General features: G+C 38.9%; 3 protein-coding genes across 3 annotated transcripts in view; 2 read left to right on the top strand and 1 right to left on the bottom strand.

The window, feature by feature from the left end:
* Positions 1-295: 295 nt before the first annotated feature.
* LOC146472022 (major facilitator superfamily domain-containing protein 12-like) lies at positions 296-10225 on the top strand. Its single transcript, XM_085120571.1, has 14 exons — positions 296-2537; positions 3763-3868; positions 4419-4542; positions 4677-4807; positions 5231-5323; positions 5486-5578; positions 6170-6343; positions 6579-6679; positions 7013-7122; positions 7264-7356; positions 7493-7573; positions 7992-8063; positions 8496-8567; positions 9345-10225. The coding sequence occupies exons 1-14, from the start codon at positions 1990-1992 to the stop codon at positions 9362-9364; spliced, it is 1818 nt and encodes a 605-aa protein (XP_084976697.1). The 5' UTR covers positions 296-1989; the 3' UTR covers positions 9365-10225.
* A 404-nt stretch (positions 10226-10629) lies between these two features.
* Positions 10630-13469, bottom strand: LOC146472021 (metalloproteinase inhibitor 3-like). Its single transcript, XM_085120572.1, has 2 exons — positions 13301-13469; positions 10630-11542 (listed from the first exon to the last, which is right to left on the bottom strand). The coding sequence occupies exons 1-2, from the start codon at positions 13434-13436 to the stop codon at positions 11007-11009; spliced, it is 672 nt and encodes a 223-aa protein (XP_084976698.1). The 5' UTR covers positions 13437-13469; the 3' UTR covers positions 10630-11006.
* Positions 13470-17467: 3998 nt separating this feature from the next.
* Positions 17468-26420, top strand: part of LOC146472020 (uncharacterized) — a 10196-nt gene continuing 1243 nt past the window's right edge. Inside the window, exons 1-11 of the mRNA XM_085120565.1 lie at positions 17468-17617; positions 18712-18977; positions 19561-19708; positions 20294-20599; positions 21495-21834; positions 22309-22448; positions 22964-23338; positions 23712-23933; positions 24400-24645; positions 25036-25167; positions 26147-26420. The exon at positions 26147-26420 is cut by the window's right edge and continues 212 nt beyond it. Coding sequence (XP_084976691.1) covers positions 18727-18977; positions 19561-19708; positions 20294-20599; positions 21495-21834; positions 22309-22448; positions 22964-23338; positions 23712-23933; positions 24400-24645; positions 25036-25167; positions 26147-26420 — 2434 coding nt within the window. The 5' untranslated portion in view covers positions 17468-17617; positions 18712-18726. The remainder of the gene's footprint in view (positions 17618-18711; positions 18978-19560; positions 19709-20293; positions 20600-21494; positions 21835-22308; positions 22449-22963; positions 23339-23711; positions 23934-24399; positions 24646-25035; positions 25168-26146) is intronic.

Genomic DNA, 26420 nt, shown 5'->3' with positions numbered 1-26420 from the left:
AAAATGACGTCAAAAAATGTTCAAAACTCAAATGGAACCAGTACGAGCGGAATTGGCTATTTTTTTCGTTCTGAGAAAGCGCCGTGCGCGTTACATCTGACGTCTGACGTCATTTTTATTGTCTGTTTAACAATTAGACGGGGAGCTCGAGGTTTATGATATATTTGTGCAATGATGCATCCTAAATCGCGCGCGCTCTGACAAACTGCCGTCTATCGATCGATAGACGGCTCCTGTGTAGCCAGTCAGATTGCGCGTTACGCGATAGTCGGTCACTGAGGTATGCTAAACTCTTATAGACAATAGCTACGAGCCAATCAGCGCGCGGGAATTTGGACAGATATTGTAAAATGTTCCTTCGACAAGAAACTGTACTCCACACTGTCTGTCTTCTCCCAGGTACGTAAGTACGTAAATGTGTACCCGCAATGTACTGCTGGGGGTAATCCTGCGATGGACTAGCATCCCATCCAGTGGGGAGTATCCTCACAAATACTCCTAGTTGCCAGGAGCCCATGACCCTCCTGTAGGTTGCTTCATGCCATATAAACCAGCGGGTTGCGACTTTTCGCTCCTTTTTTATGAAGGAGCCTCTGCGGATGAGAGAGGGGTAAGTTTGAAAATTTAGTTTCCAGCTAATCTCGTACCCATTTTGACATTCCCAAACCGAGTGAGATCTGGGTACGAGATTAGTTGCCAACGTCACGGTACTTTGCGTGACTCTTTGTCCGGCAGTGAATTTGTGTTTTGGAGGCAGAAATATATATCAATATTTTACTTAGTATCTCTGAACACCATTTAGATATTGTTTTTGTTGAGAACTCCCTCCGTTTAACTATGATTGGTTAACGAATGAATGAGTGAATAAAGTTTATTTAACCAAGGAATTTACATCAGTAAAAGACTCCTTCGTTATAGAAAAGCCGTGTGCAAAGTAATACAAAGTATTCATCAGTTAAAATGGTGTTATGGATTATATACAGTATTCCAATGACAGCGAGGCTATTTATTTGTTTTTTAAAAGCACAGAGAGTGGGAGCTGTTATTTCACGGAAGACGGATAATATTTTCCGAAGTATTGTTATGACTAATGTTTCTGTTTCAGTAGTGGGCTTGGTAAAAATCACAGTAAAAACAACCTCAATTATGACGTATGAAAACAGATTTATGTTTAAGATGGTTGTTTTGTAAATTAAATATTTAAACCTTTTAGGAAGATCGGTCTAAAAGGAGCTTATTTTTCTCCGATAGTTGTCCCTGCAAATAAGTAATATTTAAGTAATCAGTTTTACGATATGATATTTCAGTTATAGTTATAGTGTGGCAAATATCATTAAAGCTTGAGTAGCTTGTTATCCTTGAATTCCATTTCCTTGTTTACTTTTCTTACTTAATGGTTACTGTCCATTATCACAAGAACAGTTATTAGTTTTTAGTAAATTTCTGAAAACTTTTTTGTTTTTTATTTTGACCAAAATATAGTGAATACGAAAACCACAAAACCAAACCTGAAAACTGACGCGAAATATTTAAAATAAGAAAAATTGAAATTATCAGAGTACCTTGTGTAAAATAAATATTTTATTAACCACATAGAGTTTTGCGTTGATTGAACACTTTTTCCGACCACCAAAAAATCTTTACTTCACTTAGAAGTACTCGATTTTTTGCGTCTAAAAGATTCATGACAAAAAAGCTGTCTGTGTGTTGGGACAAAACTCGTATAAGTTTTATTCCGGTCAAGAGTAATGAAGTGAGTCAGTAAAATCATGGTGTGAGGAGACTCCTGTCACATTGTTTATTTCGAATTGTAATATCTTGAATTGATGAATGAAGATTGATCGATGGATAACAAGCATCTTAAAATTTAAATCAGTCGGGGTTAATAGAGCTTTCGAGTTGCTGCTTAAGACGAGAGAAGAACAATTTTTGCTCACTGGAATCGCGAATCTCCATTTTGCCGCCAAAGCGGGAAAGCCAACATGAAGAATGACGAGTCTGACAAGAATGGCCAGTTCTCGTGATATTACAGCTGTGTCCAGCAACAATGGCGTCGATGACATCACTGAGGAAACGAAACCGTCGATAAGGAAGCGTATTGCATGCAAGACAGGTCATATACTGAACAACCTGACTTCGAATGTGTGGTACAGTTATGCCTTGCTTTATTTTCAGAATGTTATCGGGTTATTTCCCCTCAGTGTTGGAATCTTGTTCTTCATTTCTCAAATTCTTACGGCGGTAACTTTACTTGTGATAAACTTTGGTTGTGACGGACGAATATGGAAGCCGTTTTCTGCGTACGGAATCCAGAAGGCCAGACATGTTATCGGTTCAGCTGGTATACTCTTTGCTTGGCCACTTACCTTCACACCGTGTTTGTTTTGCGGGGCTGGTAGTTCAAATTTAGCATTAGGTGTGTATTATCTTATGCCCGTGGTCCTACTGTCAACATGCTGGCCTCTCGCGGAAATGGGCTACTCTTCCTTGATGAAAGAACTACAGAAAGAAAACCACAAAGACTATGAAACATCCAGGTGAGTTTACTGCCACAACGCGTAGTTACGAACAATATTTTCAAACACAAAATCAAAATTTTTTTGTCAACTATTCTACCACAAATTTGAAACGAATGAAAACGATTTGTGTAAGACTGTGGTCATTGTCGCAAATCTGTTTTAATAACGCGAAGAAATACCAAACAATTTGCTTTGTTATTTGAATAAATAATTCTCTTGAATTGAGCCTCTCTCGATTGATTCTCGGTTTGGTTTTCGTGTTTTGACAAAATAATATCTTACATGTTATTGAAAAGAAATAAAATGTGTTGCAAAGAAAGATCACCGTTAACTTTTGATTGATTATGTCTTGATATTACACTAGAACGTAGCAGGTTGTTTGATCTCTTGGTGAGACTAAATTAAAATCGTCAATGAGAATTTAAGGACTGCACGCCCACATAACTACAAAACAAGATACAAAAAGAAATAGAAAAGCATTTTTTATATATTTATAAAGTGATCAGTCATCCTTAACAAGACACTTCACATTACACAATTTATGAATGAATCCGTCATAATATTTTTATACTGTATCTTATTTTTATTTTATTTTTTTTTTAATCCTATTCAGTCGGTAATGTGAAAAAAATGATTTGCAAGGTTTTGATAAGGAAGCATTAAACGTGGAATTAATTTTAGACATGTGACGTGAACGCCCCATACTTATTTTGGTGCGAAATTTTTCCTTTTGAAATTTTGTTTTGGCTTCCCCCCCCCCCCCCCCCCCCGTTCGTTTTTCTATATTAATTATGTCGCATAACATTGCTTGCATAGCAAATTCACTGACAAACTGTTTTGGATTGCGAATGAGTTGGTTAAAGTGTGTATGATGTGTATTATTGTTCTGGGCTGAGTTGCTTGAAGCATGGTTAGCGCTGACCATTGGTTAAGAGGTATTAAAACCTATAGGTTGTTATGGCATTTAACCCGGGTTAGCGCTAACCATTGGTTAAGAGGTATTAAAACCTATAGGTTGTCATGGTATTTAACCCGGGTTAGCGCTAACCATGCTTCGAGCAACTGGGCCCTGATGTTAAAAGTTTATCAAAATCTTGGTAACGGTTGAATAACGGACATAAATTTAAAGTTTTCTTTTGACGTGATTCAAAGGTGCACCACTGAATTTTCGACTACCCTTGTGTGCCCTGGTCGAGCACAACAGACGAATAACTACATTTGTTTCTAACGACTTCTGTTGCAGGTCCATTGTACGTTTATCCAAAGTATGCCTTTATATAGTGCTGTGGTTCTTGTTGCAAGACAGTACAGAAAACAGAGTGAATTCAAAGATCAGCGAGCAATTTGCGGTTAGTGCTATTGATAATACCTTGATTGTGTGCAAATTTACTTATGATTGCCAGTTACCCGACATCAAAACCCAAAAGGAAAAGGTCTGCACTGAAACAGTTGTCGAGTTGGTTACATAACGTGACTCATAAATGAAGCCGAAAGTGGTAGTCACGAAAACGGCATCTGCGTTTATTTAAAATCAACTGTTATCCTGAGGCTTTCCTTTTGATAACTGCACTAGCATTGAACTTGTACCTTCCAACAGTTTCACTTTAACCAACTCAGTTACACTATGAAGTCCTAACTAGGAGCGAGTCCCTTCTCTTTAAGGAGGGTTGAGCCTAATCTTGTTCCCAGATCACACTCGATTTTGTGCTGACCATGGGAGATCTGGATATGAAATGGGACGAAAACTACTTGTCAAAAGTTCCTGGAAGCAGAGAACGTCGTTTTTCCTTGCTGGTGCTTGTCTTTGATACCCAACCTTTCCGCGCATCATTAACCTTTCCAGTAATTTTTTGTCTGACATGTGATTGGCTTATAATACTACATTGTTTTATTTTTCAGTATCTGGTCCTCATTCTACTTCCGGTTGGTTTCGTTTTCGTATTTGCGTTCCATTTGACAGTCTTGGAGCCCAGACCCCAGTGTGATCGGCCTGGCGAACATGGAGAGGGAAAGACGGAAGAAGGTATAATATCACATCAGATCCGTTTGATTCCTCATAACATTTATAAGGATGAGTCGATGGGTGTCTTCAAGTACGATACGGAAAATGTATAGTGATATCGATACAATGGTGTCATATTTTACTTTCTTTTCAAGACAAAAACTGTGGTAGGTCAACCGCAGACATTTCATCACCAAGTACGATAGTGAATCAAGAGATGATAAGATTAGATCGCAGACCAAAATTGACGTGGTACGAATGGCTCAAAGAACCCCTACTATACAAGGTTAGCGACTTAAACCATTTCAGTAATTATCACAACTTCTGTCTTCTCACACTCATTAACAATTTAATTTTCCAGAACACACGGACAATCTAAGGAGGTACTCCACGTGCCTTTTCTCTCCAGTCGGTTGTAACCAAAAATTACCCGTCCATTTGCACACGATTTCGAATTCCATTTTGTCACGTAAGTACCGTGATCTACCAATAAGATTGCAATATTGGAACTGAAACTGAAAGGTTCTTCGCCCAGATGAAAAAGCCTTTCCATTTAACACCGAAACTTCTAGATTTTCCAACGGAACATTTTAGCTTAATGGAAAGCACTTTACTTTTGTGATATGTGATATATCTTACTCTTATCTCTTCTTTCTCCGTTTCTATTTGATAATCCAGACCAGTTTTGTGAATTTTTTTTTGCCTTCAGGTTGGATTTGTTGTCCTGTTCACAAAGATTGCTTTTCGGATTGTGCAATGTTTCCTCCCACTCTACCTCATCGAAACTCTTCGATTACGAAAAGTAAGTATATAAAAATTGTTTTTTTAGGTTTCGTTTTCCCAGTAGTTTTGGTGTAATTATCACTGATTAAGTCTACTGCTCTATTGATTTAGAAACTTATTCATAATTATTTACAGTAATAATAATACAAGTAATTTAACCTATTTTGTTCTTTCTTTTCAGGAGTCAGTCGCCTTCTTTCCATTGATAATTGTGATAACTCGTATCGTGACAGAAATAATATCAAGAAACTTCATTTTTAAGCTGAAACTTAGGGTAATAATTTGTTTCATAAAATGTTGTCTGGTCGTTTTGTTTTGCGAAATGCGGATTAATGGGCATTCCTTCAACGAAATCTTTTTCTATGGCAATTTTGCTTGTGATCGGGTATCTGACTAGCTTTCGAGCATAAAAGAAACAGGAAATAGTGCCTCTGCCATTGTCTTTGCTACTGCCATTACTCTGTGATTATCAGTGTCATTGCCATCACCACTCATTGTCACTGCCATTGCCGTAGTAATTGTTATTGATATCGCATTGATATTGTCATCGAAGTCATTGTAGCTACCATTTTCATGGTTGTTATCATTGTTGTTGCCATTGCCACTGCCATTGTCATTGACAATGCCATTGAAATTGTCACTGGCATTACCATTGTTACTCTGAGTGCCATTGTCCTGATTGTCATTGTAATTGCCATTGCCAGTTAACCTCACTGCAATACTATTTCCATTGACACTAAAGTTGTTTATGTCATTGTTATAGTCATTCTTAGCTGTCTGACTGTCACTATTTCATTTTAATTGGTGTTATATTCTCTCACGTTTATTGTAGCAAGTATGTTAATTAATTCATTCTTTTTTATAGATCGTTGTCTTATGTACAACCTCCGCCATTTTTGGGACTTCAATGTGGTTCTTTCTACAGTCAGCAGAGCGAACCCCTCTTGTTTATGCACCCACGGTCATATTTGCCTGCATGTCCTCGCTTCTCACCATGGTAACGCCAACCCTGTATCAGGAGGTAACTGGAAACCAAAAGGTAAGGGACCCATCAGCGATAGTAAAAGATGTCACTAATATGACATGTGATTGCTGTATCTACCAGCTAGAAGCTCAAACTCCTTGCCCTGTTCAGACGAGAACGTGACACGTTTTATCCCTCAAAGCAGACTAACTTCCCACTTTTCGACGCTCTTCGAGCTTTCATAGAGAACATTAATATCGTCTTGTTTCTCGTACAACATGATCTTAATATTTTTGACATTTCATTTCAGGAAGCCAGCTGTTTTATTTCCGGAGTATTTGAATGCACGGAAAGAGTTTTACTTGGCGGAATAGTTCTGGCAATCCAAATGTTTTATCCCGACGACCACGGGTAAGAATTATTGGGTTTGTTGTGTTTGTTTTTCTTTTCTTTCTGACAGGTTACTACAGATCCAGGGTACTTTTTTCCATAGTAAAGATATCCACGATAATTCGTGGCTCACGAACATTTGAGCCCAAGTTCCCCCGAACAAATTTTGTCACAGCTTAAACAATCCTGCCAGTTGCGCAGCGCAGGCTTTATGGCAACACTCAGGTAGCACAAGGGACCAATTATAATGCCTCTTTAATCAGCTCAATGGACAAAGTAGAATGTCCCTTTTCATTAGGGACCAGTTCAGCCGGTCCCAAACTCTATTTTTGAATCATTTTTTGTCTTCAACAGATCAGTCGGCGATTTTTTACGTGCTGCCTTCCCAGCAGCCTTTGGAACCTGTATTGTAGTTCCATTGCTTATTGCCACCGCATTTATGAGCTCAAGTGACTCCAATGAAGGTAACGGACTTAACCTTGGCATAAAAAAATGACTTTGTTTAAATGCAAGTGTGATGGACTGTCCTTTCTTCAGTTGAGTCCAATGAAGGTAACCAGCCAAACCTTCGGATAAAATTACACTTAAATGCCTATTTTTTTTAGGTCCGGTGTTAACCATAACCGCGGCAAGCCCTCGAGAGGATAATGGACCTGTGCATACGAGTCTACCATTGATAAATGATGTTGACCGTCTTGGTAGGTCTTACAAACTCATATCCCCCAATATCTTTGGCTTTGATTTGTTATACTTATTTATATATAATTATTTTTTAATGGAAATCGATAAACTGAAAGATAAAAATGAAATATATTGACAGTATTTTAATTTCAGTTTCATCAGAATTATCAACTCCTCCAGTGGACATCGAACAGAACGAAAGGAGAACCGACAGCGATTGCGTTGAATTGCAAGGTTTAACCATTCGTTTGTTTCATCCATAACCACTTGCAAGACATAAAAGAGGGTTAAGTATCAATAGAATTGCATAGACAAAGAAATGGAAAACACTTACAATTAGGTCTATATTGTATCGATAGTACGTAAGCAGACTAATAAAAATTTCCAAATTGGATTCGACTGAAAGATATCGCCAAACGCGCTTACTTACTACGATGGTTTAAAGGACGGAATTCTTTAAAAAAAAAAACCTTGCTGCCTAAACTGGGTTTAGTGAAGTGACTCCAGCCACACTGCTTATAACTACTTAATACAGTTTTCCTCCGAGTACCTTCTGTTTTCTTCTTGGGGGGGGGGGGGGGGACAATTATATGTACGATCTGATCATGAGGAATTTAACCCACTTATGCATGTGAAATTTCTGCGTCACCAGGGTCCACATCGAGGGCTGTCCCTTCGGATATTGAACCGGAAGACACGCGTGCTCGTAGCCAACGAGATCAAGGTTTGCAGCCTAGAAACCTTATCACTATATAATAGCACTGGCTTGAATGTTGAGTTCATTGAAACGAAACCGCTATTAGCTATGGCTTAATAAGGGGATTAGAAGAAGGTTTGGGCGGCGAGAGCTGTAGACAACAGCACAGCCAGGCAAGGAGACGGAACAGGAATGTGCAGGCCAGTTTACCCATACAATGGCTCGTGAAGGATGAATTGACTGAGGCTCTCGAGCATTGTTTCTTTTGGTATTCTTTATGTGTCTCGGGACACACTGATATGAATACGATTCCCAAGAGATTTGAAAAGGGTAAACACTGAACCTTATGATAATGATCATGAAGAACACGACGAAGATGATGATGATGATGACGATGACTGGAAGATGTTATCGGGGAAGAATTTTTAATCCGGTTCCAAAATCTGTGATTCCCTATAGGTTCTGCATCGACGGCTGTTCTTTCAGATCCCGAGGCTGAAGAAACGCCGAGTCACAGCCAGCGAGATCAAGGTTTGTTTTCTAGTAAAAATAATCATGCCCTCTAACTTGATCTTTTTCCGTCATGTGTTTAAGTCAAGAAGCGCGAGCTTATTCACTGGGCCATGGAGGCTTCGTGTAATAAAGAGCGGTCAAATTTACCTAGATTTATGCTTTTACTTTCAGGTGTGACTGCGTGATATTTAATAAACCATCATTTATTAATTTATTTATTTATTTATTTATTTATTTATTTATTTATTTATTTAACTAGCTGATGCATGATCGAGCCTGAAGCGACGGAGACGATGGGATCCTAGATAGCAAGTTAGCCTAGAATTTTAAACTAGAACATCAGTTAGAAATTAAACATGGCCGCTCGATAGTTGCGGAACGTTGAGCTTTTAGGGAAGTGACCACTCAGTCCGTTTTACTACTGAAATGGTTGTCTATGGTTTCATATTCAAGGAATTATAAAAATTCCGATTCTAAAGCGTCCTTTTATCCAGGAAAGATGAACAATGTTTGCATAAATGCTGATTATTAGTTATACTTATGTCAACTTATTCTGTCGTACCTAAACAATACACTGTGGATTACATTTGTTTCTTCCGCTGGCGCTTAAATTGATCTTAAAAGTGTGTTCGAGCAGTGCAACAGGAACTTAGAAACGAACGTAACGTATAAGCAGAGGCTAATGGGAAGACATTCATTTAAATCTGAGCATGCGAGGACTGGTGACGAGACAGTCACTTGTTACTGTTTGTATTTTCATCGTTCGTTATTGTTTTCCTCTCTTTTTGTTTTTAGAAATAGAAGAAGTCAAATGAGCCCTAGACGAGCTTCACAGACTCCCGTCTACAGATTTGTAAATGAACAACACTTGATCAAATCATCAGTTCAAAGGGGCCACGATCATACTAGTTTAACTGATGTTATGTGCATTAAAGGGACTTGATCAGCAACCAAAAGCTCTGGACGAAGAAACCTCCCTGGAATCCTAGTGAAGATGGGTAATCTTATGTGAAGTCGATGTGACTAGAGCTCATTACACAAATAAATGAAAATTTTCGCTGGCCATATCAGCCTTTAACAGCGGGTAAAAATAAAACTGTCAAGACTGAGTAAGTCTGTTTTCAGGAAGCGCATACTCTTTTGTTGTAATAATAGGCCTAAGACAGCCATATGATGACGTCAAATTCAAAATGGTAGGACACCGTACGGGAAACCAAATTTGAACTACGGTCTACCACAACGACAGAATTATCTCCATGTTTTCCGAGGAAAAAAACTTGAAATTTTTTATTGCATTTCCAGAAATGTAAAGTCCTTTTGTCATAAAATGAAGGATTTAAGCTTAATAACATCAACATAGACCAGGGAATTGAAACAGATTAAGTTTTTGAGCCATGCATACGCTTTGTTGAGAAACACAACGCCAGAAAGTTTAATATTGATAATGATAACGATAATGATAATGAATAACGGTAATGACACTGATAATGAGAATAATAATAAAGATTCTAAAAACGAATCTACCTCGTGTCTCGATGTTTCTTACTAGAAATGATAAAGGAGTGCAAACTAGGTTAAAATTCTAAAAGGCTTAAGAGTCAAAAGTCTTCAGAATTAACAAAGGGCAGATAAGAAGTACAAAAAAAAAAAAAACAAACAAAACAAAAAGCAAAGGCTATCAACAGGAGCTACCAAAGTGTGAGTAAAAAAAAATTAAGGGGACGTGCAGTAGTCCTTGAGGCATCTCACACTGTATATAGATTCGGTATTCTTCGAGAGAACAATAGACAGGCAACCGAAGCCGAAGAATCGATTTTTATCCCTAAACACAACAGGGTGCTTTTTTCGATAATGTATCTTGAAACAGCCTAAATATTGAGACTGTAGATAAACCACGACTTCCTGCAAAACTGGTCTAATGCTGCAACCATTGAGTTACGAGGAGGGTTCGTCAGCCAACTAGGTCATGTTGTGTATTATGTTGATATTAGCAGCCTCCCCTACCCCCTCCCCTCCCCACCAGAGAGTTGCTCCCTGGCTGTTCAGCATGGTGAAAAAGGGAAAGATGTGAGCCAGGATTATAAAGATGTGAGCATAGTTTATTTAACAAAAAAATTCGATTAAACGTAGCGTTTTCTTTACAAAATGAAAATTTTACTTTAGCCGTAAAAAGATATATTCTATCTTGTGAAGTCTACATGTTATATAGGGGAAGTCACTTGCAAATCAAGAATTTTCGTATTTTCAAACAAAACAGCACTGTTCCGGCCAACCACTGTCGGTGGATCTTGGAAGATAAGAGATAAAGCACATCTTAAACTAATAAATTCAACATCAAGTTTATTTTATCGGACTACAGAAAAACGGTCAAACCAAGGGCCCCTCGTACTACAACTACTGCTATTTGATATAAATTTGTTATGCCATGATAAGGTTCATCTTTATCAAGAAGTTTTGTTACGGGTAATTAGCAATTCGGTCACAAGACTTGCTGCCGACCCATGCACACTTGCTGTTGCCTCTAAAGCCAACTTGCTTTTCACAGCGTTGGTATTTCGCCCTGCAATCGTTGGTATTGACATCGTATCCACTACTGCAGCCACGGAAAAGACGTCGACAGTTTGGAGTGAAGCAAACCTTTATCGGACACTCACACCCTTGGTTGTACTGCGTGCGCAGGCCAAGTCGCTGCTGTGACGTCAAGCGCGACCACTTTTCCCGCCAATCGCAGGCACTGGTGTACAGATTTCCGCCGCGGATCTTGCCAAACAGAGCGTAGTATGTCCCTTGTGTGAGGGTCACTTTGCAAGACATCGCTTTTGGAGTGTAGAGCTTCGCGTGAAAGGAGCCAAAAAAGGTTTCTTTGACGGCTTCTTGACCTTTAAAAATTCCTCTAATTCTCACTGTGTAAACTTGCTCTTTCCATGGCATTGGATAAGGATTGTTTGGCATGAACTCATCTTTAGGTGGTGACTCGACATAAGCAAGTACAGCTGTGGAAACAAGAAACCAACGTTATGCCATCACCGGGGAATACTTGAACTATTGATACTCAGCATTCGCAGAGATTTGCAACCAATAATAATAATAATAATAATAATAATAATAATAATAATAATAATAATAATAATAATAATAATAATAATAATAATAATAAATATTCCACACAATTTGCTATTTACAAGTTAAAAGTATATAAAAAAAAGAGCTATTAAAAAACCTATTCACATTTCTTTTCGATTAAAAAAAAGATAATATTTTTAAGCAACAATGTTTTTGTAAAGAAAAAGAAAAATAATAATAATAATAATAATAATAATAATAATAATAACGATAACGATAATGAAAATGATAATGATAATGATAATGATAATGATAATGATAATGATAATGATAATGATGATGATGATGATGATGATGATAATGATGACGATAACGATAACGATGATGATGATGATGATGATGATGATGATGATGATTATGATAATAATAATAATAACAATAATAATTTTGTATCTCGTGAGATCAGAAGAGCTCTGGATGTCATGTGATCATTCATTTAAGCGAGGTTTGAGCCTAATTTACTTGTACGTGTATATCAATAATTCTTATCCAAATTAAGACCACACACAAAAAAAAATTGCAAAATGTCGATTTGGTGAGCACGTTTTTGTACGGCAGGCGAAAATCAGAACCGCATTGTATAATTCACCTTTTGATTATCCTGGGATGCACGGGTGGGACTTACGCGCCCAAGGTGGGCAACTAAAATATTCGTCATTTCATTTTGCAAGTGAGGGCTTCTTGAGCTGTACATCGGCGCATAATAAACAGCACCAAGCCTTTCAAGAATCAAACTTCAAAAGTTACCGAACAAAATAGATGCTAAGATGTTATTCCGGAACTTCCCACACTTAAACTCGACCTGTGGCCTCGTCGCTAAAAGACATTTCCTTTATCTGGATATTTTGAGCGCAGAGGATGGGATTATTTTTCGTTAACCCTTAAACTCTCTAGAGAGCAAAACTACGGCACTCCTTACTAAATGGCATCCGGTTAATTTTAAGACTCAAATTAAGAGTGACAATTAGCTTGATACAAGGTTTGGTAGTGTTCGACTTCGGACAGGAAAAGGTTAAACTAATACCATTTACGGTGGTTTGTGAGAAGTATATAAGAGCAAAGCTTTTGTACTTTTGTGTTTTTTTCCCACTAAGATAGAAAATAGATGAACCAGCCTCGTTGCTTAAAAATGAATCAAAATTCATAGCGTTTTACGGTTTGTGCAATATAAGCGTCATAGAATACTTAACCTACAACCTGATTTGTTTTTAAAAGAAATATTGTTATCAACAGCTCTGTCAACAGAGATGAAGGCTACGATATATGAGATCTAGTTAGTTTGGTGATATTTTTTTACGTGTAGAGTGAAATCATCTGTCGCAAAAATTTGCTTTTAGGGCTGGCAAAAAATAGCTTCCTCAAGCGTGATGTTAATGTCTTACACTTCATTTGTTGAACAAGAAAAAAAAACAATGTTAACTTAAACTAAAGAACTGCCAAAATTCATGGTTTACAATGAGAGATTTGTTTCAATCGTAGATCAAAATTTTTCTAAATCGTTGTGTTTGAAATTGGGTTAAAATGGTTTCATACTTGAAGCCATCGCTCCGCGCTATAAATAACAGCTGGCCGAGGAAGTGCCATCTCTCGACCTTACAACATTAAATCTGACAAATTGCAAGACTTACCGAAGTCCGCGTTGCAAAATAGTTTCTGTGGATGCTCTTTCATGCAGGAACACGCCAAGGACGACGCCACCGCACAAACAACGATAAACAACAGTTGTATATTCCCCATGTTTCTTCGACAGTGTTGTGTTTTCATGAGCACTCCTTGTCCTCTTCGGCACTTCAGTAAAGCAGCTTCCTTTTGTGTCATTTTTATATCATTTTACCATAGCAACCGACCTTAATGTTGCTAAGACATTTGGAAAATAGTTTGATAACGTGACGTCAACAAGTTGCATAATTTGTTTTGTTTTTCGAGGGTGTGCACGCAAAGTATCATCCGTAACAAAAAGCATTTCGCGACCACAAACGTTGAGGTAAACGCCGACGTGACGATCCAAAGTTGCTATCGCCAAGAGGAGAGAGACGTAAACCTTTTACGGTATAAACAAACTTAGATTTACTAGAAAAAGCAGTTACTGAAAACTTTACGGCGTAAAAATTGCGCGCCAGTAAATATAGTAAATATTTCTATTACCGGAATTACAGGAGGCACGGCTGACAAAAAATTTTTGTCTAGTCGTGGACAGGGACGGGCTCTTTTAACAGCACGTTTCTGGCATTTTTTTTCCAAGTAAGGCTTTGGCGTTGTCTGTTGACAAACACCTTCATGAGCGACATTCCTTCACATGATACAAAGTTTTAAGCCCATGAAATTCAGACCCAGACGGCAGCATAAAATCAGATCCGTCAAGCTAAATACACCGACTTGGTTTGTAAGGAAAAAAGTGTCGTTTTATTTCTTATTTTTTCAATCTGTTTTGTGGCGTTTTGCACTAGACAGTAAGAGGTGTTTAAATTTAGAAGGCATTTTGAAAATCAGCTAGTCTGGGTCAAGAGCCATTGACTAATTTCAACTCCTACATATCTAGAGGCAGGACACTCGAAGATTTAGCTTTTGTTAAACTTAATCTGGCGAGATACTCTGAGACATGGACATGAAGCCTTTACACGCTCTCAACTAGCAGTTTTGTGCAAATGCATAGCCAGGTTTTGTTTCTCTCAGGTGCCACAACATAGAGAATTTTCCCGAAAATATTTTGAAACAGTTTAATAAGGCAACAAAAACAAACTAGAACCTACTGAAATACGCCTCGTGGCATTTTTGAAAACTTTTGGTACGTTATGCCTGGTCTCGCTAACTCTATCGATCCCAGTTTCACGGGAGATCTGGTATTTTTATTAGAGTCGATTATTTATCGCTCACTTGAAACAAGCAAAACACGCATAGCTTTGCTCAAGTTCAATGAAAACCAAGACGGAGAGCCTAAAGACGTGTTACTCGCGAAAAATGCGACAAGAAAACTAAGAGATTGTGTAGATTAAATGACGGTTGGCCTGTGCTCTCGTGGGGTGAGTGTTCAGAACTGGTTAAATGTTTTTTTAATGAGATAAGTGAGAGCAGGAGACAATATTCCGGAAGTAATTCAAACCTTGCTCCGTGCAGATATTTTAGGAGTCTAAAAAAATGGGTTGTTGTAAATTAAGCGCCACCTTAAAATTCCGTCTTTCAAAAATATGCTTTTAAAAGTTTCACCAACGCCATTTTCAAGTAAAGAAGGCCTAATTATTACTGATTAAGACTGACATACATGCGAATATAACAAAACTTTAACTCGGTATTTCAGTTAGTATAAGGAAGACCTGAGACTGATCAATTTCTCTATTGTTTTAATATTCCGTAATGAAATAAGTTTCGATGTTCAAACGACTTTTGCAGAATTAGTCCACATTAGCGGTGTAGTCCATTGAAAAAGAACAAGTTGTCAGTCAATTTTTTGCCTAAATGATAAAACATTTTAAAATTCGAACCCAGTGCTTTTCTCTTTCTGAAGTTGATCGAGAGGGCCTGGTAGACGGTTGATGAAGGACTGCACAAGTTTGAGTACCTGCACAATTTTCTCACATAGTTTGCATAAAAAAAATATAGTTAACTCCCAGAGTAGAAAAATCTTATTGTTCCTAACCACCAACATGGCCGCTATGAAGTAACGTGCAATCAACCACTAAACCTTCAACGAGCGTCCTTTAATCCACTGCGAAAACATTGTTTTATTAAATTTAAAAATACTAACACATCTTCTTATTATAATAAACTAATCAATATGTTGCAAGCGTGATAGAATTTCTTTATTTTTATCTTAACTCCATTATGTGTCACGTACCATTTCGCATAGCTCGACATTTAGAAGAAAAAAACGTTACGAGGCTTATTGGACTCGATTTGCCAGAAATTTTGGTCACTGAAATAGAAACATAACCTGCCTTCGTATACTAACCTCAAAGTCAATAACTTCTAATCGTGTAATCTCAATTTAGCTTAACAAGCTGTAGATCAAATGTCAGCATCGGCATCTCGGGATAGCGGCCATTTAATTCAGGAGAAAGCTTGTTAGCCGGAAAGCGTTGTGGTCGTGTGCCCCGGTCGTGTGCTTCCTCACGAATCATTGCTGACTGGAAACCTGTCTTGTAGATTTGATTTTCCCGTAAAAAATGTTTATGTTTTTGAGCGTACGTGGTTGACTAAGTCGGTGAGGTCAGTGATCGGAGAGTCAAGGCGACATTCAAAACACTCGATAAATAGCACTGTTGCGCGCTAACGTAGTTACGTAATGTGTGGTAAGATCCAGAAAGTCATGTAATAATGGAACAAACAACAAACAAATATAGTAACTACAGCAAAGCGACATCCGATCCAGATCGATCCACTGAAGTCCGGAAATTACTGAAGTGAAGTTTGTTTAATTTTTCGTCTAGAAAACACAATCTGGGTAATGATTTTTCGCCCTAAATATTTCGTTTGACTGTTTGCACTTCTCTTTGAGTTGTTTCGACCATACCCTGCCCATGACAAGTATATTCAACACCCTTAAGTTGGCGAAGATCACAGCGAAAAAATACGAGGAATGCGATCTTCAAGTGTCAGCTATTAAGCCTGCGGTTGAAATCTTTTACTTTGACACTGTTCGAAGGAAAGCTCGATTCAAGGGTATTTTAATTTGATACTGTCTGTACATGGTGGTTGTGACCTATGGGCTTTTGAAGCCCCAAATAAGGGAACACGAACGCCAGCGTCTTTGAAAGAAAAATGACCCAGAGTTTACGCCGCCCCCCCCCCCCCCCCCCGGGGATTATACGGGAATTTTGAAAAGACGAAAAGTAAAAGCAGATTTATTTTCTTACCGCTGCTAAACGTCAATCTTGTCAGCTGACAGCAGAGAAGAACAACAGAAATGAATAAACATAATTAGCATTTCGTTTGTTTGTGTTTGTTTCTTGGCCTCATTGTCAAGCTGAATTTTAATACGACAGAAAACCAGTCAAAACAGGCTCTACGCTAATCACCGATGACTTCCGAGACTGTCTTTATCTTAAAATAACATGCACTAATTACTCAAGTTATCTTTTCACATTATTATTAACTTGAACCTAATGCAAACAACTGGACTGAAAAAGACTTGCCAGATAACCATAGTTAATTGAAGGACTGGTTATGAAACTTTGCCATTAAAACAATAGTACTGCAATTTATGTCGCAAGGGCCACGACAGTGCACAATCCTTTGTTTGAATGTTCACACTACAGTTGCATACTTAACACGAACGTTTCTATAGGTCAGTTGCTCTAACACATTTCAAAATCTATTGGCGTCGGTGCACTGTGAAGGCCAAAAATTCTAATAAAAACATGTAACAAAGAAATTTGTCAGGCTTCATAACCATTGCCTTTTATTAACTATGGAATAAATAAAACAACCAAATATTAGCACACAATTTCAACAGAGGTAAGTGTAATGCATTCCATTTCAAATTCAAATTCTCCGTAATCTTCATAATTCTCATTCTTCTTAGTAGTTTTTCCTTGGAACCACACTTCAGGAAACAGCAATTTAAATTTTACATGGTCACGGGATGATAACTGGCTTTTATACTTGGCAGTCGGTTGAATAAATGAAAGGATTTGTACTATTCTTTGACAAACAATGGACATTTGACATTTGCACATGATTTCAAAGCCTCTTTGTCTATCCTGTCCATGTACGTGTCTTTTCATCGTCTCAATGATTTTTTTTTACAAACGTTTGTGGTATTTGCATTAATACACTTTATTGCACCATGAACAATACAGGCCAACACCCAGACTTATTGTCGGAGCCTTCATAAGAGACAATTCCTTGCAGCCTCGCCTACTTTGCTCCGCCGACGCCCGCTTCAAGCTTAAACTGCACAGTTCAGCTTTCCTCGAGGAGACTACAAGTCGAAGGCATTGATTTTCCCGGTAAGTTTGGTATTCACCTTAATTTTTTTATATCACTAACGTTAGTGTTACATGCAAGTACAACCTTGTATTGATGTGACATGTCGGGAACCGACAAACTCAGTCTTTGCACAAGTTTTGCATCAGTAGTCTCGATATCGCTTTAAGGCGGGCCAGTGGGCTCCCGGAAAATGTTCCCAAAATGACTTTCCATGCAGTCGAGGGCTCGTACACTGTTTTCTTTCGAAGGCAACCAAACGTTTCTGCAGTGAATTCTGTGGTTCAACTACCATTGAGAGTTTGCGTGTCTTTGTGCATGTTGATCAGGTCACATGTCAAACAAATTTATAGTGCTTAAGATGCAAGAGGTAGCTGTATGACCTTCATTGGAAATTTTATACTGAAAACACATAAATCATCTGAGACGAGCTTCGACAGACAAGGATTTTATTTTACCCGGTATTATATAGTTTGTCTGTAACCATAAACGGGCACGAAGCGAACAAGTCTCCCGCACGGCTGACTGCGTCTTCCAGAACATGCTGGAGCCATCATCACGTCTCAGTGATGCATAATAAGTCTTGTATTAGTCTTAATACGGCGAAATGCATTTAGAATAATCGGAAAACTGCCGTTGTTTATCCAGGGCGTGTCAGAGTTTCACAAGCAGGGCCTTGACTTATAAAATTAGCTCTAGCCAGAGATAAATGTTGCCACTTAATATTTATATATAATTTGCATTTCTGTGTTACCCGGCAAATTTAACTGTTCACATCCGGGTCTCGTGGTTTCCTCACACCGTGAACAAGATTTTGGGGATCAATAGTCTTTCACTGTTAGTATATTTATTCTTTTGTTTCCGTTTATAGCTAATGCGTTAATTAAGAAAGGTGAAAACAATAGGCGATTTTCACAATGCCGTTATTTTCTACAACTAAATGACGCCATCGTGAAAAGAAGAAAAGAAAAGGAATTACACAAAAGCTACATATGCGCATTTTCGACATTCTCTCCGAGTATTTATAAAGTTTGCAATCACTTTTGGATATACCATTTAATGTTTTATCTTCAATCATTTCGAATTCAACAAAGTAAAACGAATACTTTCTCCCCAGCTAAGATTTACAGCCATGTTTCAAGTCAGGCGAAAGAGACCAGCTCAGCAACTTGCGGCTACGGGAGCCAAACGGCCCCGCCTGTCTAAAGCGCCAATGTATTCACACCATCGCAAAATATTTTCAAGGGGAGATCACGTGGCCGACAAGCATAAACAATGGGCTGCCCTGGGAGCGTGGTTTTTAGGACCAAAGGCAGAAAATGGAGATGTCTTCCGGGATCTTTTGTCAAGAGCTGTGGATTCTCACATTGGATTTCGTCATAAGTAAGATAAAAATCAAATTTCAACCAATTCAAACCGACTTTGAAGCTGATTCATCGGATACATGCCGGACGGGAGGCTGATACGAAAAATAATCTTTTGCTAGTTCAAACGAAAGCGGATATAAGTAGATGGGAAAAAACGATTCAAAAGGGCTGCGTATGGACAGAGAAATTTCTTATTTTCTCTTGTGTTACCGACGCTGTAAGGAGAACCTGGGTACTAACTCAACAAAACAAACAAACAAACAAAAAAAAACGAACAAAGTTAGCTTTCAAAAACTAAAGACAATTCAAAGGGTTATAAGCTTTCGATGTCTTCGCGGAATCTTTTTCAAGTAAATGAGAGGTTAATTTGTGTCACGTGACTCACACCACCTCAAATCATGTGACAAAATAATCTCGTACCCAGAACCGACGACTGAGATCGGGGTACGAGATTAGTGACAAAAATCAAAATCTCACTTGCTTGAGAAAGATTCCGCGAAGGAATCGAAAGATTGTAACGCTTTAACATTTTTTTGGTTTCTGATAGCTAATTTTGTTTTCCAATCTTTAACTCTATTGTTTTGGTTTAATATTTTCAGCTATTTTCCCTGCGATCCTCCATACGTCACAGACGACGTTCGCCAGGCAGGAGCCTTTAAGAATGCGATGGAGAGATTGAAGACAGAGATGGACAGTTTGCAAGCAGAGTTGAGGAATTCCGTTCCATTTTTTAGTTCAAGATACAAGGTATTTTGGTAACCATTAAGAGGATTTTCTTGACATGATCGGCATAAATAAATAAATAAATAAATAAATAAATGAATAAAGAAATTTGTTTAGCGCATAATTCCGTAATGAGATGATCAAATGCGTTTTACAGTATGGGAACACTCTCCAGATCGAACTGGAATTTGAAAATGCTGATTTTTGAGAAGAGGGGACAACCGGAGTAGCCGGAGGAAAACCACTCGGAGCAAGGATGAGAACCAACAACAAACTCAACTCACATATGACGCCGAGTCCGGGAATCAAACCTGGGCCACATTGGCGAGAGGCGAGTGCTCTCATCACTGCTCCATCCCTGCTCCTCTGTTCATGATCATGGTTGGTGCACCATCACTCGCTCTGAGCCTAACACTTGTGAAGGAACACTTTTTTCGCGCAGTTGTGGATTTGAACACCTGTCTATCTATTTATTGAGTGCCACAGGGTATCTACGTCCTAGGGCCTGCTAAGAATCAGTTTGGGCCAGAAGAGTTGTTAAATTTCCAAATCTTTTTTTAATGGTCAAGTAATGGAATCTACTAATAGCTGAACATATATTTCTTCTAGGGTCACGTTCTTTGGGAGACGGCCATGCCAGCTAACCTTGGTTATATCTCTGCATTGTTCTTCAATCAAAACAACTGTGCGGCAGAAGCCTCTACTGTCACCACCAAATTCGAGGTGGAAGTGGGAAGCGACCTGTGTGTCATGATGGGATATGACAAAGACAAATCCATGGGGCATCTAACGGCTGGTGGGTCCGTGGCAAATATTGAAGCAATCTGGGCGGGAAGGAATGTTAAGTACTTTCCACTGGGATTACAAGAAGCTTTGCTGAAGGAGGACAGACTCGCGGATGCCAGAGGGTACAAGGTGAGATGCAACGAAAGTTGCTGTGTATTTTAGCCCCCAAAACAATGGAAGTAACATGAAATTGTTATCTTTGATAGCAATGTTTCCAAAATTCATCATACGGAAAAAAACGGCGGCTGTACATTTCCCTACAATACCTTACGAATCCAACACAGCCATATTTTTTGCGAATTTCGTCCTTGTACCAACAAAATTGTGTGTGGTAGGTTTGGAGTTTTTAGAAATTTTCTGTGCGTTTTTATGACGGTTTTTAGTGTCTTCATACGCTAAGAATTATGAGTAAATGTACCAGTCGCCTTCTTTCTCGATGCGCTTGATTTTGCCTTAATCAAGCCATCAACTGTCTGACTACTTTTTCCCAGTTAATTTAGGTTGGCGTTAAATTGAACAAACGAGTATATTTCCCTTGTTATTCTACTTCACTTGACACGATGCGCAGTTGAATCTGTCGGACGAGGTCACCCCGTGTGCCGCAAAGGGTGTTTTCTATAAAAGGGTTGAAGGCTTACCGAAGAGGACAAAGAAGATTCTACAACGTTATTTCTAATTAATAATAATAATAATAATAATAATAATAATAATAATAATAATAATAATAATAATAATAACAATAATAATAATAATAATGATGATGATGATGATGATGATGATGATGATAAATATAGTGATACTGATAACGATGATGGCGATGACGATGATGATAACACATTTACACGGGTTAAACCTGTTATTACAAATAACGCCATTATATAAAGGGGCTCCGCTACTGAAATTAAGAGGTAAGCGTAAACACAGATACAGTGTATCTGTTGACGAGCATCGGCGCAAAGAAAATCGTTTATTTACGACATTCCTTTCAGTTCACTGACATTGATTAATCACTTAATCCAATTAGGTTTTCTTCCCTCAAAGAGAAGAGGAAGGAGAAGTGATAAGTGCTTCTCAGTGGGAGCTGCTTAACCTTGATGTTGACACCATCCTTAAGATGCCTTCTGAGGTCGAAGCTAAGACGAAGCTTAAACATCAAGAGTTTATGGGCATCATGGGAAAATATCTTTATGAGTCCATCGGAGCACAAGAATTTGCCCAACGCCACACGCTGACGCAGTCTGCCTGTGTTATAGTTCCAAGTACCGCGCATATTTCTTTAACTAAAGCAGTCACCATTCTTGGGCTTGGACGAGAGAGCCTCGTTACGGTGGCAGTTGACGAAGATGCCCGGATGGAACCAAAAGGTTTGTGCATGCCTATTTATTCTTTACGCTTGTAGGGAACCTTATTTGTGTCATAAATATCTATCTCCATTGTTGTGATGGAGAGCGTGATGCTTTTATAAAGCCCACAGCTTTTTTCTCGAATGTAACTAGCGCCACCATCTTGATCATCATTCAAGATGAAGGAGAGCTGGGATGGCGCAGTGGTGAGAACACTCGCCTTCCACCAGTGTGGCCCAGGTTTGATTCCTGAACCGGGCGTCACATGTGGATTGAGTTTAATGTCGGCTCCCGTCCTTGTTGTAAGAGCTTTTACTCGGGGTGTGTGGTCTCCCCCACCGGGGGGAGGCTCCCTCCCCCCCCCCCCCCCCAAATTCGGTTTCTTTACCATCTCATGTCGCTTACTCAGTGACAGCAATTACAATACTTTTCGTGATTCATATGTCGTTTTTGAATTGATTTCCAACTGATCCGGCTTGATATTGATGTTTCTAGAACTTAAACGTGTTCTCAAGGAAAAACTGGACAAGGAAATTCCGGTTATTACAGTGGTGTCAGTTATGGGAACAACCGAAGAAAGTGCCGTGGATCCTCTGACTGAAATTCTGGATTTAAGAAAAGAATTCAGAGAGAAGGTGAGAGTTGCGCCTTTTCAACTCAGTCGGCTCAACCGTTGGCAAAACGTTATAGAAAAACATAAATATTGACAGAAGCAACACTTTTGCAGGCAAACGTTCTGGAATGCATCCAAGTGTTACACAAGAGCTAAGAAAATGTTTTAGCCGGCCAAACACAATGTCAAAATGATCCGGATTTTTTCTACGGGATGGCATGGAAATTAGCATGTATATGAACGTTCGGCACTTTTGTGGAGAGAAATGCTGGACCGTCGTTTAAAACTACACAAGACCAAAATTCCCTTGCTTTATTTTCTCAGTTTTATTTTTTAATGCAGTTCCATAAACATAAAAGACGGGCTTTTACAGTTTGGCCATTGAGTTACAACATCACTTTGAGGCGCAAAGCCTGATAATGACTTTAGAAAGAAATGTTTATGTGTAGTGATATCTAAACTGTTGAATCTTCAAACCTCAATTGTGACGAAAAAAAAAATGTTTTGAATCAAAGAATGTATCCTCTCTTTAAAAAGGGCCTCAACTTCGCTGTGCATGCCGACGGAGCCTGGGGAGGATATTTTTGCAGCATGTTGCGTGATCCCCCTAAGATCCATGGTGCGCCTACTCCAGAGGAAACTGGATTTGTTCCCGAGATGCACCTGAGTACCTTCGTCCACAAACAATTGTCAGCTCTCCATCACTGCGATACCATCACCATCGATCCTCACAAGTCTGGCTTCTGTCCCTATCCTGGTGGGGCAATTTGTTACCGAGACAAAACTATGAACACCTTTCTTCAAATCACCACCACTGTTGTGTATTACCATGGCGACATGACGCTTGGTGACATCGGCATCGAGGGATCCAAGCCCGGAGCTGCAGCTGCAGGGGTTATGTTGGCAAACAGGGTAATCATTTTGTTCCCTATTTCTCGTAAGAATGCCGCAGAAATCTTGAAGAAAGATAGTAGCTACTGTGTCTTTCTTTTCTTTTAATAAAGAATCCCTCAATTAGTTTCAATTTCGAATTCAATTACCACCGGTTACACGTATTTGCTTTTAATTCTGATTGGTCAGAGTAATTGCTTTGGTTTTAGTTTTACACTCAATTGAAAAGCGCCCTGTATAAATTGTCTTTTAAAAATCCCTCTAGAGTTTTAGACTGTTAATTCAAAGCGTCTTAAATAAGCTAACTAGGAAACGCTTTATTTCTCCCTAACAAATTTTTTTTAAGAAATATGCTGTTGTTTTGCGACATTTTACCGTATTATCCTTCCTCAAGGTAATTGGTCTCCACAAGAATGGATACGGTCGTATTCTGGCTGAGTGCATGTTTACCTCCAAGATCCTCTATTGCCTTTGGGTGACGCTAGCCGACGAGAACGACAACTTTGTGATCGAGACAACGAAACCTCTGCCAAAGTTTAAGAATTGGTCCGAGAAAGAGCAGATCAAATTCATAAGGGAAAGGATTCTTGGCAAAACCAATGAAGAACTAGCACAGGTGACCCAATTTAAACGTACTCAAAATTGTCCAGCGGATTTCGTGTCAAGATCTTGCCCTACTCTTGTTTTTTCCTCGCTGGTGCTTTTGATATATCATGTATGAACTACGGATAAAGGATTTAATAAGTTTAAAAAGGTCACTACTCGGACGCGTTAATTTGATTTGATTGTTTGATTGCTGTTTGTTGTATGCATTTGTGTGTTTGCTGTAACCATTTTGTTCTTTTTTGTTTGTTGTTATATTTGCTTACAGCTCTTATCTGTCCTTGACTAATTCTTGTCAGAACCTCTTTAAGTAACAATGTTCATGGTTTTCTGACCGTTCTCTTGTCTGAGCAAGATTCAATATATTCCATCTTAGGCTTGAGTTGAGGATATTTTGATCATAACTCCGGCGGAAATACAAATTACAAAAACGGTCACAATAAGACACAAACATCATTGTACATTGTATTGTCATTCAGGATGAAGAGGCCATGTTATACCTCAAAGAAGTTGGACCAGACACCATGATTCCATGTTTCTCTGTAAACCTGAAGGGGAACAAGGACGTCGAATTGTGCAATGCAATCAACATGGCGCTTTTCCAAGATCTCTGTCACAGTTCCAGTGAACAGACCGCCCTTCGCATTCCAATGATTGTCACAGCTTCAAGCTTGGTTCCTCATAAGCACAGTGCTGCCGTCCCGAATTTCAAGAAGAGATTGGGGGTAAGTTGAGGGAGCCAGACTTTGCTCTGAAGTCATTATTGCTACACTAAAACGAAATTTGTCATGAAAGTTGTTAGTTGTTATTGAGTCATCGTGTTTGAAATGATAACTCAAATTTATTTTAATTAATCGTTCGTCTTTGTATCAAAATTAGTAGCTTCATAGGGAGTGATGGTTGACTAAATTCACCTCTGATGCTTCCAATCTTTAGCCGGAAAAAAAAAATAATTTAGTTAATTACTTTATGGATTAAGAACTGACCACGTCAACATCGCGTTGCCTTTGTAACTAACGGCAGTAAACATTAAAAATAGTAATATTGGTACGCACCAAAGAGAAGTAGCTTTTCCCTTACTAATGTAGTCTGAATTCGTAACAATTTTCTTTTAGCTGGAGTCCAACAATGACACACCTGTGAAATACATCATTACAACCTGCATGGATCCCTGGGCCACTTCCCTCGAGTTTATGGACGACATGGCTGGCATCATGAGGAACAGCATCCTTTGCGCCATTGGAACGGTAAGAAGGGAGGTTGTATATCGATACCAAACATACGATGCTATCGGTACGGGCAACCTTGCGCACCCTTAAAGTGTATATGACAACTTTTCTTATTTCCTTGATCAAATGTTCTTGTTGTTCTCGTATGAAAGTAAAATAAAAATTCCTCATCAATTTTTCTTTCCCGCGTTTGAGGCGTAAAAAAGCTGCAAATTTCACTTCCGGTTGAGTACATTACCGCGCAAGACGGGAGACTGGAAATAGAAGGTCTGTGACGTCAATACAGAAAAGCTTAGTCGCGCGGTTTCTCTATTCCTCGGTTGTTTTCAACGATCCCATTCATATTTTCGTCCACACAGTTTTCTTCCTGTGCACACGAAAAACAACTGAGGAACAGAGAAATCGCGACACTAAAGTTCCTGTATGACGTCACAGCCATTCTCTCCCCAGTCTCCCATTTTGCGCTGTACCAACCGGAAGTGAAATTTGATGCTTTTATACGCCTCAGACGCCGGGAAAAATTTGATAAGGAATTTTTTTAATCAATTTTCATACGAGAACAACATGAAGATTTGCTCAAGTAAATAAAAAATATTCTGTCATATAACCTTTAACGATAAGAGCAAGCTTAGTAGCCAAATAAAAGATAACCAACACTTATCAGCACTGAGACACACGTACCATCCCCGTAGTATGGCCAATACTGTACGCATGCGCACAACCATATCACCCGGGCAGTGGCAGCCATGGACAGCTGTTTCGCCCTTATTGGGGCTCATCAGCATGGCATAGCCGTCGGGTCAAGAAGCGGGAGTAAACCCGCGCATCGAGACCCTTTACTGCCGAGGCGAGTGCACACACTTGTGCTGATAAGTGTTGTAAATAAAAGATAGGATGGGAATAAGGTCGTGAATTGCATATTTGTAAATAAACTGTTATAATTTACCGTTGCAGAGATTTACTCCATTACTCATGAGTTGTATTATTCATTTTTCAGGCCACTGATTCCAAAGCCCTTCACAACTTTGTAAGCACGGGGGTTGTCAATCAAAATAATGAAGTGATCGCATATTATGTAGGAGACTTCAACAAAGGTCCCAAGCAGTACGATACTGTTGTGAAGCTAAAATTTCTGTCTGACAAAGACGCCGAAAAGTACATCTCCATGCAGACCAAACTGTTGCAGTCGAGCACAGAACCTCAGCCAATCGTGTTCAGAAGCAAGAAACAAAGGCTCCATGATGTCTTCTTTGAAAAGTCTGAGTATGCTG

This window comes from Pavona decussata, unplaced genomic scaffold (assembly GCF_977016875.1).
Source record: "Pavona decussata unplaced genomic scaffold, jaPavDecu1.1 SCAFFOLD_102, whole genome shotgun sequence".
Classification (NCBI taxonomy): domain Eukaryota; kingdom Metazoa; phylum Cnidaria; class Anthozoa; order Scleractinia; family Agariciidae; genus Pavona; species Pavona decussata.
Note: the sequence above shows the minus strand (reverse complement) of the source record. Positions and strands in the feature narration are given on the sequence as shown.